This window comes from Camelus bactrianus, chromosome 27 (assembly GCF_048773025.1).
Source record: "Camelus bactrianus isolate YW-2024 breed Bactrian camel chromosome 27, ASM4877302v1, whole genome shotgun sequence".
In the NCBI taxonomy this organism is placed as follows: Eukaryota; Metazoa; Chordata; class Mammalia; order Artiodactyla; family Camelidae; genus Camelus; species Camelus bactrianus.
This window is the reverse complement of record NC_133565.1, coordinates 33,922,523-33,940,632: the sequence shown is the minus strand read 5'-3', so window position 1 is coordinate 33,940,632 and position 18,110 is coordinate 33,922,523. Positions and strand designations below refer to the sequence as shown.

Genomic DNA, 18,110 nt, shown 5'->3' with positions numbered 1-18,110 from the left:
CTAACTCTGAGGAAGGCCTTTGCTTTATTGGGGAAAGTCTCCTTGTATTTGCTTACCAAGCGGCTTTTTCTATAAACATGTAGAATTAAATTCAAGACCAAGAATACGAATTTTTTTTTTTAAAAGAACTGATCTTTGTGTTTTCTGAGGCCTGCTTGTGAGGTGGTCCCGAGGCCAAAGTCAGCAGCCTCACTTGTTAGCTCCACGCGGGTGGGTTAGGACACAGTGTTCTTTGTGAGCAATCAGAGGAGAGACTTCGGTGTTTTATCTGTGGATCTTTAGGCTGACTGAGCAGGAACTGAGAACCCAGTTTGAACCTCCACTTGCCTTCCTGCTCCTGCTCAGGGTAACTTTATATCTGGAAAGGCAGCTTTATGCTTTGAGAAAAGAATCCAAGCGCTGCTGACACCTGCGAGGCCAGACCCACACAGCCAGTCCCTTGTAGATGGAGTACATTTCTTTAACGCGGAGGCTGACCCGTTGCAGGGGACCCTGCTTGTGCAGTGAGCGCCCTGAGGGGTGCTGCGGCCCTGTTCCCGGGCTAGAGAAGTAGGCGTGTTCCCACCCTGACAGCCAGGAGCGGCCTGGCCCACCCTGGATGCAGCCACGGAACAGGGTGTCAGCCTTTCAGATGCCTCATTGCGTAGAGAGCCCTGCCTTGGTTTGCTCTGCACACGTAGGCTGTTTCCCCCTGTTGTTCACGCGCTGCTTCCTTTTCTCACGGACAGAGTAGACTGAAATTTTTTTTTTTTTTTTTGTAGAAAACTCTGACTAGCTGTGAAGTAGACTTGTTGCACCGATGGGCTGGGTCACTACTGACATGATTTCTTCTCCTTCAGCTTCAGGGTCTGCAGGAAAAGGAAGCCGGCTGCCAGACCTTGGATCCGACTACAAACCTCCCATGAGCGGTAACGCCCTTCCTGTGGCCTTTTGCCTTCCTGTGGGCAGGCTGCAGTTCTGCCTGAAATCTTGCAGTGTCTTCTGTAGCTCCTGTGCAGGGGGTCATAGCATGTTACTTATTTCCTTCGGTTTAACAGAATTAGCTTTAGGCATTTTCTGGGGAATGTTTGCTGAGTTTCTATAAACCCGTTCATGTTAGGATCCACAAATAAAATTGTTCCCCCATATATCCAGCTTAAAATAATTCTCAACAAACAAGCCTTCCTTTTGCCCACTGCCTCTAGAAAATAATTAGGATCTTGCTTTCAAAAATAAACCCTCTAGTGGGATTAGCCATCACCTAGAACAAGCCAGAGAAATTCTGTGGAATCATTCATTTCTCCCAACCCTGCTTACTGCAGTATTTTTAGTTTGGGAATTCTAAAAAATGATTACCACTCTCCTAGCCATCCCAAGGTCTGGTGCCTTCTAATTACTTAAGTGATAAAACTTCCTTCTCCACAGAATGCCACCGTTTGTAAGTCCCTCTCACACAGGAAATCACATTTGATCCTTTTACACTGTGAGGCAGGGAGAACAGGAGTCATTATTCTCATTTCATGCATTAGGAGACTCAGTGCAGAAGTGACATGCTTGGATCCACACTCTTACTGTGGAAGTCCTGGAACCAAAACCCAGGTCTTCCGGCCTCTGGTGGTGCCTTTTTCACTCTCCCACAGCCTGAAAGGCCTGGGGTTCTCTACCAGCCGAGAGAATTCAGATGGCAAGATGTCCATGGAAGTAGTTACTGGAAATGACCCTTACTGTCTCCTCACAAGAAACATACGGAGGAGAAAGGTTTAAAAGAGTTTCTAGTCCTCTGGAAACTCCTGGTCTGATCATCGAACTAAAATCTCCAGCTGTCTTTTTAAATAAAAGTGGTATTGCTCAGGCTTCAGAGAACCAGCCTGTTCTTAGGAGAGCCAGACAAACCTGCTTACTTCAAGCACTTTGTAGGCTCTGAGTTCTAGAACTGTGTGAGTTTCTCCTCCTGGGATGCAGATGTTACATTAATGTGCTGCCCACAGTATAATATTCAAGGCTGTGAGAAAAGTGATTATTGTGGAATCTTTCTTTCCGTGCATGCATTCGTTCCTGCGTTTATTCATCCATTCACACACACGTCTGAAGGTTCAGGTTCTGTATAACAGGCTGTGGGAGCAAGAGGGGTGAGTAACAAACTGCCTGCTGGAGAAAAGGGAAAGCTTCGTGGAAGAGGCGGTCTCTGACCCAGGTCTTAAAGGTCGCAGGGAAGCTTGCTGAACGCCAGGGAGGGGGCTGAGCGGTCCAGGATGCAGCAATAGCATGTGTGAAGGCGTGGTGGTTTAGTACAGCCTGCTCTCTCTGGGGCCCCACTGCCTAGAGACAGGATAGAAAGTCTCAGGTTAGAGCCAGCCTGTCAGAAGCTGGTGCTGATGTTGAGAAGTGAGAGCTTCCTCGTGTGAGTAACAAATGCAAGATGCCTGATGCTGCTGGTGAACTGTGGCTTCCGCTCATCACCTACCATTACGACCCGCAGGACAGTGAAGAATGAATTGGGTGCCAAGCATATGAAGTCAGGAAAGAGTGGTTGGGAAGCTGCTGTACTAGTCCTGGCGAGGCTTCCTATCCCTGCGAGGAGGGTCGATGCTCCCTCTGGCAGCTCACTCTTACTCTGTTTTAGAAGGGAGCCTTTGGCCAGCTCAGAGGTTAGAGGTCACGTGCAGTTAAATGAAACTTCGTCTCTGCTGAATGTGGGGAAGAACTGCCGTCCCCACCTCTGCCTGCCCCGCCTCCCTCACTCCGGCTTCCCAGCCACCTGTCTGCAGTGCAGGGCCCGCCCCGTGCCCCACCCAGTGGCTCGGCACTGCTGTTAGTAGAAGTTTTATGTAAAGCCCTGATGTGATCTGATTGTGTGGCTTCTAGTTCCATAGTCTTTCCCAAATATAAAAATGTTATTTTATTGAAGGTTAGTGTGTATAATTTGTCTATTTGCTAACCTTTTTCTCAGAAAAGAAGGATAAAAATAATTGAACCACATGTAGAGGAATAAGCTCTTAAACTCTCAAAATTAGCACAAATTTAACACTGCTGAGATGTAGTCTATAAATCAAAGAATCAAAAGTGGAAGGTCAGCTAATCCAGTGCTATGGACAGAATTCCCAAATGAGTATAATCTGGATTAGATCATGAGCTTATAAACTAGGTTGTGTATGAGAACCACTTTAAGAGCTTTTCAAAAAACACAGATTGCCAGGCCATACCTTTGTGGTAGGAATTTCTTCCACAGCATCCCAGACTGGTAGGACAGTTCTTTGTAAGTGCTTCTAGCGACTGAACACCCATTGCTTGGCAGAGCCGCCCGTCCCATGATTGTGCAGCTTTGATGGTTAGAGCGATAAGGGAGAGAAAGGGTACCGAGAAGGAAAGATGTCAGACGTCCACGGTGATTGGATCTGTGTGCTGGGATTTCCCGTGTTTTGTAATATGAGCATGTGTAACTTTTATAATGAGGTGGGGAGCAAAGAAATATGTTTCAGAAGATGGAAGATAAAGACTTAGAGCAAGATTATGAAAAGCCGAGGTAAAAAGCTGAGCTTCATCCTGTGAGCAGTGGGGGAGCAGCAGTAGGAAGAAGAAAAAAGCCTGAGCTCCCTCAGGCCCTGTGGCCTGGCCCCTGCGCAGCTCTCCAGCCTCGCCTCTGTCTGTTTCCACTCACTTCCTTCCCTCTCACTCTGCATCTCTCTCTCTGCTTCAGCAGCGCTGGCTGCCTTTCTCTTCCTTGAACAAGCTCATGCCTGCCTTGGGGTCCTTCCCTGCTCCCTCCCTCTGCAGTGTCCTTCCTCCAGGTCTTTGTATGGTGGGATCCTTCTTGTAATTCAAATCTCAGCCCAAATGCTATCTCCTCAGAGAAGCTTCCCCCAACCACTCTGTCTAGAATAGCCACCCGGTCACTCTGCCATACGCCCTCACTGTCTGTTTCCACTGCACTTACTATGAGCCAGTGACTTCTTGTTGGTTTATTGTCTGCCTGCACCCCTGCCCCAGCGCGCACTTCTCTGTTGTCCGCTGTTGCGTCCTCCGCACCTAGGACCGTGCCCGGCACGTAGCAACCACTCAGTACGCGTTTGTCACATTAATGCGTATGTGTGGGTGTACTTTTTCCTGAAACTAAATACGAAAATCAACTCTTCACAGACTGTATATTTATAAAAACAAAAGAAACTTTATTTTTCAAGTAATTTTTTTGTGATTGCAAACATCTATATGTTGGAAACACTTTTGCTTTCTATGATTGAACCCTTATAAATGATTTTGAAAGTCAGAAAACGAAATGGTTTATAAATGGTGCTTTACAAGGTGAATCTATGTGTAACGTAAGACACCAGGGGACAGTCTTCTCATTTGTCCAAGCGTAATGTTCAGTGTCATTTGAGAAGCTTTTACTGAGCACCAGCTTTGTGCAAGGCCCTGTGCATAGGGCAGAAACTCAGCCCTCTGGATTTCAGAGTCTAGAGGAGATGCCGTGCTCCTGAGGCACTTTTATAAAAGGCCCGGTGATGACGTTACCAAGAAGCTCACAGAAGTAGCTCTGCTCACATGAGGCCCTGCAGCCTGACTGTGTGCTAGAGTCCTCTGACAGTGACAGGTGTGCTCACCTCCCTCCAGGCAGCAACAGCCCTCACGGCAGCCCCACGTCCCCGCTGGACAGCGGCACGCTGCTGGTCATCATCGTTTCCGTGGGCGTCGTCACCATCGTGGTGGTCGTGATCGTCGCTGTCTTCTGCACCCGGCGCACCACCTCTCACCAGAAGAAGTAAGGCGCCCCAAATGTGGCCCCTGCACTTCCTGTGTCTGTTCTTTTGCTTCTGTGTGACTTCTCTGTCTGGGTTACAATACACGTGAAAAGCGACGTTTTAAGTATTTTTAAAGGAAATGTAGAATGGCTCCTCTCACTAAGTGTGGTTCAGTCAGGGTCTTGGCAGGAAAGGGGAGGCGCACTCAAAAGGGGTGGAGGAGACTTTGGTGAAGGGACCATTTACAACATCCGGGGGGTCAGCACTAGGCAGCGGTGGTCCGGGGCCAGCAGCAGTGATCGGCCACTGGGACCCATAGAAGGGCGGGGGGTCATCCTGAAAAAGAAAGAGCTGTTTTCAGAGATGTGAAGCAGCGGGAGACGGCTTCTGGCAGGCGCTGTGTGTGATGGCAGGAGCCCAGGGGGCGGGGGCGGGAGAGACAGTACTCCCGCCCTCCAGTCTCTTGCCTGTGCCTTCTACCGGCCAAGCCCAGCTGAGAGCGGGGGCAGAGTTGCCGCACAGATACGGTTCGTGGAACTCATCCTCTCAGGTCACAGAGCCGAGGAGGCTAGACCTGGGAGGAGAGTGGACAGGGCCCACTTTGTTGGTAGCCCCGTTGGAGTACTGCCTGTCTCTGTCCACAGTGAACCGAGTCCCACAGGGGCTTGTGGGATTTTGTGGCACAAATGCCGGCTGAGATGGAAGACCACAGGCCTCTTACTCCGCATCTCAGTGGAAGAGTATTTTTAAAGAAGTGCTACCGAGTAAAGAGTTGAGGTGGGACTGGGGGGGGGGGTGCAGTGATGAGATATGTTGATTTAATGAACCAGAAAGGATTGTTTATAATCGGCATATCATATTAACAGAGCAGTCAGAAGGCTGCCAGCTCTGAACTCCTCTGGGACTTTGAGGCTTGTGGCTAATGGTCCAGAGCAGGTAGCAAGGTGGTTCCATTAAGTAGTTCTTGTTGGCAGCCTGCACTCGTGAACCTGAGAGCACCCTTGACCCTCAGTCACATTCTGCCTGTGTGTGCGGCCAGCAAGGCCGATACATATAAAAGGAGATGCTCGGGTTACCCCAATAGCAAACATACAGTACGGGTAATGAAACAACTGTAGCTGCAGTATCCTAAAGGATCTTAAGTCGGAGTTTTTGTCCCATAAAGAAAGAGAGAAAGTCACGCCTGTGTTTGCAATCACTCGTCAGACCTGGTCTGCCCAAGGCAGGGATGTGCATGTTTGATGACAGTGAATGTGCTTGTTTTCAGTGCAGAGGACAAGCACACGCTGCCGTCTGGCTGCTGCTGCTTCTTCGTGTCGCTTTCTGTGGGTTGTGTGATGCTTCTGATCTTTCTTCTGCCCAATGAAATAGCCGTCCGCAGGTGACGTTGAGTCACGTTTCCCAGAGGAAGGCGGGGCTGCTGGCGCCAGCCTCCTGACTGCTGCGTCTCACCGCTTTCCCTCCCTGCCTTTGAGGATAGAAAACTGTTTCTCTTTAAAACCTCAAAGATTACATTTTTTGTGTGCTAGGACTTACCTGCAGGCTTCTTTTTGGCATTTCACCTTTGTCTTTATTAACTTGATTTTACCTCTAGTTTTAGAAATTTTGAGATCTTTGTTTAAAAGAATCTAAAAAAGCAAAACGACAGAATTCCTTAGTGCTTTGGGGGGTTTAAAATTCAAAGTAGATAAATCAGCTACTTCCGTTTCCTCAGATTGAGAGGTAGGGACGTGGGTTTGTCGTAGATTTTGCATTTGAGGCTACAGGTCCTCCAGTTTGGGTCCCTTTGTTTAAAAAAATTGTTACCAAGTCTCCCTAGAGCGTCGTCCTCCTCCCCCCCGGTGACCTGCTTTCCGAGCAGAGAACAGGTGAGCTTTGCTTACTGCTCTTGCTCTGTGATACCTGAAGCACCTCCCGCTTCGGCTGTAGCTGTTAAAACCTCAACGCGAACAGAGCGTTTAGAGTCCAGTCCCTCATCGTCTCTCAGCACATTCCTCTCAAGCCCCCCTCTCTCAGGAGAGAGAAGTGCAGAACCACCATCAAGTCTAAGAACTTCTGCACGCACGCTTCCTCCTGCCTGAGGCCACTTGTCCTCGACCCCTGGTTCCCAGTGTCTCCTGTCTTTCCGAGACCTCGTGCTTGTGACCGCCCCGCTCTGTCCAGCACAGCTGGCCTCTCCCCCTGTTGGCTCCGTCCCTTCGGCGTTCAGGTGTGCTCAGACGCCTTCCACGGTCCTGGCAGCCACCACTTACAAATCCCTGTCTTTCCCTTTCCCACAGATGTCTTGAGAACTTGTCTGCGCTCACTTGACCGTCCTTTCACTGCCTGCTCTCTCGTCAGTCCTCTTCCATCTGAGATCTGCCCCTGCTGCTTCACAGAATTGCTTTTGTTGAGGTCACCGTTGACCTCCATGTTGCTAAAAACCAAAGGAGGTTTTTCAGTCCTCATCTTAATCTCTCAACAACAGTCAGCCACTTCTGCCTTCTTGAAACATTCCCTTATCTTGGTTCCGTGGTCGTGTGTTCTTTTTTGCAGCCCCTCCAACCCACTCAGCCATCAAGCAGACAGTCCTCAGGGCCTGGTCCTAGCGTCTCTTCTGTGCAGTCCTCGTGACACCAGCCCCTGTGGCTCCATTTACTCTCTGAATTTCAGCTATTCCTGTATTTCTGTGTCTAGCCAAGACCTCTGCCTTCTGAGTCTGAGGCTTACCTCAGTCGCAAGCCCAGTTGCCTCTCTTATGTTTCCTCTTTAGTGTCTCCGAGCCACTCAGCATGTTCAAAACAGAATTTATCATTTTTTCTGTCAAACCTGCTTCTGCTCCATTATTTCCAATGTTCATAAGTGGCTTAAGTCAGAAACCTCGACGTCATCCTCTTTTCCTCTTGTTTCTTTGTTCCTGTCTCTTCCCACATCCAGTTATCACCGAGTCTCGTCCTTTCTGGCTGCGGAGTAACCGCCAGGTCTGCCTGTTTCCTCCGCTCCCTCTGTCCCGGCCACTGTTGGTCACACTGAGATTATGGCAGGTGCATCCTGACTGCCTCCTGCTTTGTCCCCTCCCCTCACATCCATTCTTTACACCCCAGTTGGTGTAAATTCTTGACTCGGACTGATCTCCTCACTCTCCTGTTTAAAACCATTTAGGGGTTTCTCCTCACTCACAAAGGGAAGTTCAGACATGGGGCACAGCTGTAAAAGCCCTTTATGATCCAATCCCTGCCTGCCTTGCCAGCGTCGCTCCGTGTCTTTCTCCCCGCGGTACGTCTGCTCCTACCACGCAGGGCTTCTCACAGTCCCTCCAGCACACCGGGCTGTTGGTCTCTGCTTCAAGCTGAGGCATAAGTTGATCTCACCCCCTGGAATGCACCTTCTGCCCTTCCCCGTGTAAGTCTTAGCTTAAGTGTCACTTCTTCCTCCCATTTTTCCTGTCCATCTGTGTCCAGCTGTTAAGAGGTTACTGTAACACTTGATGTTTTATTAAGCTCAGAGCATCTTAAAATGGTAGTTCATTGTCTGTCTTTCTCACTTGACCAGAAGTGCTGAGGGTACAGCAGTCCAGCATAGGACCTGACATACAGTGGGTACCTAATAAATGCTTATTGAGTGGTTAAGTGGGTAAGCGAGTGACTTAATGGAGAAACTAAGGCACAGAGAAGTAGACAGTGTCATCCTCGTTCTTGACTTGACCCAGCTGGTAGTCCTGGTCACGGGCACCTGAAGTGGTGTTCCCGCCCTGCTTTATAAGCCGCGGACACTGCCTCTGCGCCATGTTACATCCCTGGTTAGTGTTGTCCTTTCTCTGTTGATTGGAGACTGTTTCAGAGATCATTTGATTTAAAAGTGCTGTGTAATCTCTTTATGCTCAGAAAAAGTCAGAAGGCAGCATTCAAATAAGCCTGTGTGTGCACCTCTGAAGGTACGTGGACAAGGCACCACTCCTGGAAGTAAACTCCTTGCCTCTGTTTTTCTTGTTCGTTTGTAGTTTCTGATTTTGCTTGAAGCATCTCTCAGAATGGAAGTTTCAGTCATTTGAACCTTTTGACAAATCATACTCAAGAAGTACTTTTTAAAATCCTCTTAATTTTGTCCCTAGGAAACGAGCTGCTTGTAAATCCGTAAACGGCTCCCACAAGTACAAGGGGAACTCCAAAGATGTGAAACCCCCAGACCTCTGGATCCACCATGAGAGACTGGAGCTGAAACCCATCGACAAGTCTCCAGACCCAAACCCCATCATGACTGACACTCCGATCCCTCGGAACTCTCAAGACATTACACCGGTTGACAATTCCATGGACAGCAACATCCATCAGAGGCGGAATTCATACAGAGGTGCTGGCTTCCCCCAGATGCTGGGAGACTGTTTTCATTTAAATCATTTTCCATTCTGTAAGGTTGCCTGAATCTGGTGATTCCTGTTCAAGGTTAGGTTTAAGGGAGTGTGTGTCACAGGATGAGCCTCTGATGAAGAAGAGCTGGCTTCCTGGGGGGAAGAGGGTCTGCGCCCAGATGAGACAGTCCCCTAGCTCTTCTAGGTCCCCCGTCAGGCCTCACCAGCTTGACACTCAGCCGTCTGAGACAGCCTGGCCCATGTCTGTGCGTTTCATCCTGTCCCTTCAGTTGGTGTTCAGCGTGCTCTTGGTCTGGGCGCTCTTACTCTCAGACCTGCCCTGAAGCATGGCAAGCAGCGTGATGGCAGCCGCGCTGGCTCAGCAGGGACTCCTGTGATGCTCTCAGGGTCATTTCCCTCTGTGTCACGTCCTGAGGGAACACCTTGTCCTCACGATGTTGGTTTTGAGCCTTGAATCCCCAGCTAGGAACGTTTCACTGCCGAGGCTGCTCAGCGGCCTGGGGCACTCGTTTGTAACCACCCTCCGTATTTGATGTCCAGGCCATGAATCAGAGGACAGCATGTCTACGCTGGCTGGAAGGCGGGGAATGAGACCAAAAATGATGATGCCCTTTGACTCCCAGCCACCCCAGCGTAAGTTCAAAGCTTCTCTTTTCCCAAGCGCTGCCAGTCTGTCCGGTCGTGTCGGGGAACAACCATGAATGGTGTCTCTGGCTTCCCTTGGTCCTGGCACAAAAAGGGACCGACCAGAGCTTTGGCATCTTGAGGGAAGAGGTGCCAAGCAGTTGTTGTATTTTACGATTAATGTTCTCGCAAGTGGCTTCACTTTCAGTGTAATTAAGCTAGAAGGCCAGTTTCCCCAAGGCTGCCAGGCATTAAGGAAGTAACCGATCTCTTTGAAAGTACATCGAGTCCCTGCAGGAGAGATGGAACATCACCCCTGCGGGCTGGGGCTGAGGCCGGCCGCATGTCGCGGTGTTCCTCAGGCTTCTGGATAGGCAATCAGTGTTGGTGGCAACCTGTGGAATTTTTTTTTAATCCATAGGCTTTATATTTTAGAGACATTTTACGTTGACAGCATGGAGTTTTTAAAGCAATATTTTTCAACCTTATTTGGCCCATGCCTCACTTTGATAAGCAGGAACGTTGTCCAACCCCTTTTAATGATATTTGAGACTCAAAATGTTAGCTAGCATGATTAGAAACCAAAAAGCAGTGGGACAAACCAGTTATATTTTTTTCAAACCACTGTTTCCTTTCCCTCGTTACTATTTTTAAGGTAGAGAAGTCTTTCAGACTAACTGCCACGGTGGGCTTCCAGCTGGGGGCCCTGTGCCGTCCTACAGTGATAAGCCCACCACTGTCAGATGACCTGGAAGTTACTTGCTCTGGGCTGAGCAGTAGGTTGGTAAGACTTCACATTGTCAGATTCCTAGATTCAAATCCTGAAGGCATCAAGTCCTGAAACATCACTTTTTCAATTTAACCTAAATGAGCTGTTTTGGACTTTTTTATTCATTTTTTGAAAGGTATCTCATTTCATACTTGTCAGCCATCTCTCTGTCAACAAGTGACAAAGGTTTTACACAATCACAGGTGTCCTGCACTCAGAGGATGGCGTCATATACATGGAAACCGGCGGAAGCCCTGCGCGTGGAAATGTCTGCACACACGTGCTTTCACTCGCGCTAGATTCTAAAACTCAGCTTTGAAAGAATAAGGACCGATGTGCCAGTAGGTTATTTCTGCATGGAGCAGTTTGTGCCTGAGGCCTGTGATGAAAGGACGGGCTGGGAAGCTGGTTTCCCTCTCAGCAGAGGTGCCCGGGACGGGGTCCCCAGGTTTAGAAACATGAGTGTCTGAAAGGAGTCCGTCAGTCCGTCCCAGTGGCTTTTTATTTATAAGAAGATGGCTTGACTACTTACTTGTTTTATGTAAGACTTTTAAGTTCTTGCCTAAACTGGCTTATTTTTAAAACCTGTAACTTTTGACTATCCCTGTTCCTAGATTTGTTACTTTTAAATATGTTACAGAGAAAAGATAGACTGTGCTAATTGATATCATTACTGGGTTTTTTTCTTTTTTTGGTGGTGAGGAGTATGCATAAATATACAATATTATTTAATTTGTGCCTCAGCAGTTAGGTGGGTGAGTGGATTCTTTAACTCAAGACTCTGAAACCAGGTACTTGGATGTACTTGAGACCTTCGGGTTTTGAGAGCTCCTGCTCCCCACATGGCTTCAGTCCTTTTTGTTTTCCCACGAGCTGGGATTACCTGGAGTCTGCATCCCGCATGCACCTGCCCTGGCCTCAGATGTCCGAGCGCTGCTGAGAAGCTGGGTGGTGTCAGGACGAGGTTCCGTCCAAAGCCTTGCACAGAAGCACTGGATTCTGATTCAGCTGATAGCGAATGAGTGCCGGCTGTATTCCTGACAGGCACTTTCACACTGTTTTATTTTTTATTTACTTAATTTGGAAAAACTGGCAATGCCTTAGGAAAAAGAAAGCCAACCTAGTTTTCCTTCTGTAAGAGTCCTCGGTACCTAAAACACTTCCAGGTTGCCCTTCCCGGGTGAAAACTAGGAGGCTGTCCTCCTCCCCCTCGCCTCAACTCTGGGAAATGCTGGTTCTGAAACCAGCTGTCTGTCTCCCGCCCGAGGAGATGCTGACGGCTGAGCTGCCCTGAGGCCTCTTGTCAGCCAGCTTTTCCAAGCTGTACTTTACTTCAAGGGGCCGCCTAAGCCTCTGGTCCCCGAGAGCCGGGAAGGCCCCTGCCTGTCCCTCCAGGCCCTGAGGAGGGAGGCCAGCACGGCCCCGGGCGCCCAGGCTCTCTGAGCCCCCCCCCCCCTTGTTTGCACAGGGCAAGGAGACAGCTCAGGATGAAGGGCGCTGTTTTACCAACCAGGATTTTCTTCACCAGAGTAATACTGAGTGGCCGCCAAAGACCTAGGGAGGCCCTTAATGACAGAAGACGTTCTAGTAGATCCCAAAGGCACTGAGTTTTGTCACAGAGTTTGTGAAGCTCTTGCTTAGAGGGGAGAGTGTTCCTAGTCACCCCTCCTGTTCACCTGTTGCAGGGATTTGGCGCTGGTTATCTTGTTGTTAAACATTTTCAGCTCCTACAGCTACTTCAAGGGAGAACTGAAGAAAAGTTTACCCTAGTTGGGCTTCTGATTTTGTACGTTTCCATCTCTGGGTCAGTAATGAAGCCTCATTAAAGAAGCACGTTGTCTTCATAGAAGGTTGTTTATGGAATATCTGTGGAAACTTGGATTTGTTTGCTAAATGCAGCGAATTGAATTCCTTAGCCAGTGTGGGAAGGAAAGTGGCAATTTAGGAAAGATCCGTTTATATTTTAAAGTGTGCATGGATGTGGCTGAGCTCCCAGCCTGGAAGCAGGGAGGGATGGTGCCCTCGGCTTGTGTTTAATGCTTCTAGGACTAGATGGGACCATAAGAGTTCCATTTGCATTCCTTTTAAGATACGAAAAGTGATTAAACACCTGCTTATTCATTCAGCCTAAATCCCTATCGCATGCTTTATTTATCAAGTAAGAAAAGGCAGGATGAATTAGGAATATACTCAGAGGAGAAGGGACTTCCTTTTAGCAGGAGAAAAACAATAAGAGATGCCCAGACCATCCTTTGTTTGCTTATGGACTTATATTTTGTGACATATTCAAATAGATATTTTTAATAACTCATATAATACATATTTATTATAGAAGAATTGGAAAATAGAGACAAACCAAAAGAAATTTTTTTTAAATTCTGACCACTCTTCCCCACAAGATAATCACTGTTAACATTTTAGTGAAACTCCTCAGGCTTTTTTTCCTTCCTGTGTGTATCTAGAGACACATGCATAGGAGTGTGTTGATTTTTTTTTTTAAAGAAATGTAAAATCGATGGCTAGTCGTCCACATCTAGCCAGCTGCCACCAAAAAGCCAAAGGAGTGGTTGTACCGTATGGTGGGGGCGGGGGTCACTGCTCTTAAACTGTGACTTGTGTGTGTCTGTGCAAGCATGTTAAGCATTTCTCTGTCTTGTGTTCATTCACAGCCGTGATTAGTGCCCATCCCATCCATTCCCTCGATAACCCTCACCATCATTTCCACTCCAGCAGCCTCGCTTCTCCAGCTCGCAGTCATCTCTACCACCCGGGCAGCCCATGGCCCATGGGCACATCCATGTCCCTTTCAGACAGGGCCAATTCCACAGGTGAGAGATGAGGTTGGAGCCCCAGGTGGAAAGCGTTCTCGTGTATACATGGCAAGCGGCTGTGGGGAGGACTCGCCCTGCTTAGAAGGATTCGGAATTTTTCTCACTGTTAATTTATTTATCGTAATGGCTTCTGTTACTCAGATTTGTTTCTTTAAAATTCACCCCCGTTTTTCTCCCTAAGTTTTAAGTGTTCAGTGCAAGATGTTGTTTTAGTAGAAACTTAACTTTAATCACATAACCATGTCTTTGTTCCATCAGCTTGCATCTTAATTCAGTCATATTTTTAGTTTATTTAATTTTTTAATCCTCCAGTTTGAAAGGAAGATTTTTCTGGGTGATTGAAAAATTTCAGACACTAGAGGTAGCCTTTGCCTTGCAGTCACCCTAATGCTGGGAGGGTTCAGAGGGCAGCCATAAGGTACTTCTTTTGTTAGGTCTTACTTACAAACTTCTGCCGCGAATGAAAATAAGAGTGACACCCGGGGACAGCGGCCACACTGACCTTGTGCACGTTACAAACCTCAGGTTGCCTAGTGGATTACTGAAATCCGAAAGGGCTGCACAGGCATGGATCATCTCTAGCAACAGAAAGGAAATTAGCCCAGCAGTCTGCAGTGTATTTAAAGATACATGTGGCCGGACAGACATGTCCCAGTTTGGAAATCTTAAGAAACAGCATTATCAAGACGGTTCTAAGGAGCAGACAGTGAAAGTGAGGGGTCAGCAAATGGAGTAAATACTGTTGTTCCTCATTAATTGAAAATTAATTTCCATCCTCTCAGATTTAAGGTGCAAAAACTTCTCATATATACAGTGTCCTCTTTTTCCATCATTTGAAACTTGTCTGTTAAATAGTTACAGAAGTTACCAGTAGAACTAAGTTTTGGTAGTTCTGGGAAATAAGGGAGTTTAAGTCAATTCCATTTTAAAAGAACCTCAGAACTTCGCGCTAGAAGCTTGGGGTGCCAGTAACATCCCCTTCTCCTTTAAGTTTTGGTCAATTATAAATACACCCAAAACATCAGATGAAGATCAGAGCTTACTAAGAGCTGACTCATAACTCCCAGAGTTACCTACTCCCAGACCTGTATGTGGTGTGAGGGTGCTGGCTGAACTCATGCCTGAAATTGGACTCCTCCTCCCTCCCTCCAAACCCAGGCCTGGGGTCTTGCCTTTAGGGAAAGACAGTTCAAAGAAGGCTGAATGGAGAACGGAAGTCCACCTCGCAGACTTGGTCCCAGATGGAACAGGCCAGAAAGCAGCCCTCCAGAACCTGCTCTTAGAAAGCGGTTTTTGTGTCCTGACCCTGTTTCTCCATTTTTAAGACAGAAGAGTCTCACCCACTAGGATGTGGGCCTGCGTGCGTGCATGGCAGGCCCTTCCCAGTCTCAGCCCCCTGCCTCCTCCCTCCTGGACAAGGAGAGGGTTGAAGGTTGGCAAGAAGTATGGCACCTCCCACCCAGCCCTCATCCAAGTGGTCCACGCTGGTCAAAGTTCATTCCTGTATGGATTTAGGTAGAAAGCAAAGAGGAAAGAAAGCAAAGAGGAAAGACCCTTTTGCATCACTTAAGGGTGCCTTGTTTTAATGACCAGAGGGGATCAAAGAAGGGAAAGCTAGTGATGGGGCCACTGCAGATGGATTTGAAACGGAGAGCAGGTGCCCAGATGTGAGCGGAGTTGTCTTACTGTCGCATGTCCCCGTCTCCTAGAGCCCAGTGGATGTGGGCTTGGCATGACTGGACCTTGGCCAGGGCCGTCCTTGCTCCAGAGGACACTTACTATGTCTCTTCCTTGGACGTCTAGAGTGTTAACCACTACCTGATGCGGGAAGTGCTTGTTGTGCTTGTCCAGGCCCTTGGCCACTGTGCCCTTCGTGTGTCTTAACAACTCTGAGAGGTCAGTAGGTCAGAAGTAGGCCCCTCATCAAAGCGGAAATTTTAGTTGCAGCGTAGTTTCCCTCGTGGGCGAGGGCGTTGCACAGTTGCGGGGTGCGCCCTCCGTGGAGAACACGTGTGCGGGTGCCCTGCGGAGTCGCACGCGCTCTGACGCACGTAGGCCGCTCTTTTCCTCCACGTTTCCCGCCATCTCTGGCCCTCGGAAGCTTATACGGCAAGTTGAGGCAGCCAGGTAGGCCTGTATGCTCAGAGCTGCCCTGACGTGCCTGCCCGTACAGGCTGGCGTGGCCCGGGCTGCAGCCAGCTTTCTCTCTCCTCATCCTTGCTGCCTCCCTAACCAGCTTCCACCCGGCCCAGGATCTCGCGGGGCGCGACCAGCAGCTCACCAGCCACGGTGCTGGGTGCCGTGAGCAAGCTCAGAAGTGAGCCCTCAGCGCAGCCCTGGAGGGGACGAGCGGCGACCTAGGCCTAGTAGGGTTGTCACAGCCAGGCTTTCGGCGCTGGGGGAGGATGTGTGAGCCCCTCATCCCTGGGACCCGAGGCCTTTAAATTAAGGGAGTAGCACTCACGGTGGGCATGACCCATCTCCTGGGAGCCCAGAGGAGCAGACTCATCGCTACCTCAGCAGCAAAGGCAGGGAAATAGGCAGGATTTCTGCAGGTCGCTCACGCATTACTGCTTAAAAGGGTTTATTTCCCATTTTGAGATGGAAGACTCCAGGAGCCAGGGAAGCCACTCCTCAGGCTGCCGGGTACAGCCCCTGGCCCTGGACTGGTGTCCTCCAGGCCCCTGCTCAGGGTGGGGAGGGTGGTCTGCACCAGCTCACCCTGTTTGAAAGGCCTTCCTCACGTGGCGGCCCTGGGACCTGGTGCTGGTCTGCCCCTGCAGAGCCGGGGGGCGGGTGGTGTGGGGCCCAGAAGAGCAGGGCAGCGTGTGGCGGATGGAGCTTGGACTTGGAACTTGGGGCCACGGACTCAGAATCCTGCCCCCCCAGTTCTGTGTCCTTGGGCCTTGCGTTCCCTCCCTGTGTCTTCTGAGTTACTCTGAGGATTGAATGAGCTAATGAGTGGAAAGCACTTAGCAGGGGGCCCGGCTCAGAGCAGCACTCAGAAATTTACAAAGGAAAGAACCTTACCGATTGTCCGAGCCCTGTGTTCGGCGCTTTCCGTGCCTCTCAGTCAATCCTCGGCGAAGTGCATGCTGTCCTCCCTGTTTTTATAGGTGACGAAACAGACTTAGAGATTTGGTGGCTGCCAAGTTCACCCAGCTTATACGCCAAGATTAGGGTTCGGGTCTGACTCCAAAGTCCGTGCTTTTTCTACCCCACAGTGCAGCCGTCCAAAACAGCTCTGACCCTCTTCACGCGTTTTTAGATTTTTGTCTTGTTCTTCCTGAGTCTCCCCTTCTCCGGGGTGATGTACCCCTGTGTCTTTCTCTGGACCCCAGACACCTTCACGGCATAATCTTAAAGCCGTTTGCAGACCTCCAGACTGTTCGGTTGTCCGGGTCTCACTTGAGCTGTGAGGCTGTTGATCTGGGGAGGCTGTGCACAGCCAGATGACATTTAGGGCCGGTGGCTCTGCCCCTCCTGCAGCAACCACCGGGCCTTGTGGGCAGAGCTGGCACTTGGAGGCACCCAGCCAGCCTCGCTGACGAGACACGTGGTCTGTGAAAGCCTGCTCTCTGAGACTCACTCAGTGAGTGAAGTTCTTCATTTCTTTTGTACTAATACACATCCTAGTAGACAGCATCTCAGGGACCCTGATACGTGCTCCACTGTGAGCCCTGAGAAGAACTGATTCCGTAGCAGTGTGGCCGCTGAGCTGTGGAGGCGATAAAACTTGGGCTGGTTGGCAGTTGTCTGGGACTCTTAGATGAGGGTGTTCCTGCTTAGCCTTGGCAGCGGTGCTGGTCCACCTCCCCTTGGACCGGCGCTGATCCTGAGTGCTTATTGAGCTGATTTCAGGGGCCCTTAGAGGTAGCCAGAACCCTGGACTGTGCGTACGTTTAATGGTAAAAGAAACGCTAACATTGAGACTCTCCTGCTGTAGAATCCGTTCGAAACACCCCCAGCACTGACACCATGCCAGCCTCCTCGTCTCAGACATGCTGTACTGATCACCAGGATCCTGAAGGTGCTACCAGCTCCTCCTACTTGGCCAGCTCCCAGGAGGAAGATTCAGGCCAGAGTCTCCCTACAGCCCACGTTCGCCCTTCCCACCCTTTGAAGAGCTTTGCTGTGCCGGCAATCCCGCCGCCAGGTCCTCCCACCTACGATCCAGCGTTGCCAAGCACACCGTTGCTCTCCCAGCAAGGTGAGTGAGGACCCTACAGTATGACGCCACTGCCTTGTACGGCTCCAGCAGGTGGACCCACTGTTGCATTTGTACCATCGGTGCGAAGGCAGAGATGCTTGGTGTTGTTATAAACAGAGCTTTGACCTCCCAGACATCCTCTGAGGGGCCCGTGGACCACCGTGCTTTGAGGAGCACTGTACTAGGTGATGGGTTTTCTGAAACCAAATGGAACATCTCTGGCCTCCTGGACACCCCTTTTCCGCCTCCTCCCGTCTTGTCCCAGTGCTTTTTCAGAGCAGGATCTCTGCCCTGGGTCTGGGCGCATCCTTCCCCCTGAGCAGCATTTGGGCCTTAGGTGCCTTCGTGAGGTCTGAGGGGAGCAGCCTCGGCCACACACCTGATGGTGCCCTTTCCCCTCAGCTCTGAACCATCACATCCACTCGGTGAAGACGGCCTCCATCGGGACTTTAGGAAGGAGCCGGCCTCCTATGCCGGTGGTGGTTCCCAGTGCCCCTGACGTGCAGGAGACCACAAGGATGCTGGAAGACTCCGAGAGTGTAAGTTCCCGGGGCCACCAGCCCCACCGGGATGTCTGGGTGCAGGTCCCAAGGCCTGAGGGTGCACTGGGCAT

At 49.8% G+C, this 18,110-nt stretch overlaps 1 protein-coding gene across 9 annotated transcripts in view; it reads left to right on the top strand.

The window, feature by feature from the left end:
* Positions 1–18,110, top strand: part of NEO1 (neogenin 1) — a 159,191-nt gene that overhangs the window by 139,638 nt on the left and 1,443 nt on the right. For 6 of the 9 annotated variants that reach the window (XM_074354196.1, XM_074354194.1, XM_074354201.1 and 3 more), the window contains 7 exons: positions 840–908; positions 4,588–4,735; positions 8,806–9,044; positions 9,604–9,696; positions 13,126–13,284; positions 17,234–17,497; positions 17,900–18,036. In XM_074354196.1, the coding sequence (XP_074210297.1) occupies positions 840–908; positions 4,588–4,735; positions 8,806–9,044; positions 9,604–9,696; positions 13,126–13,284; positions 17,234–17,497; positions 17,900–18,036 (1,109 nt within the window). The remainder of the gene's footprint in view (positions 1–839; positions 909–4,587; positions 4,736–8,805; positions 9,045–9,603; positions 9,697–13,125; positions 13,285–17,233; positions 17,498–17,899; positions 18,037–18,110) is intronic. The other 3 variants (XM_074354199.1, XM_074354202.1, XM_074354200.1) reach the window with 2 other exon arrangements.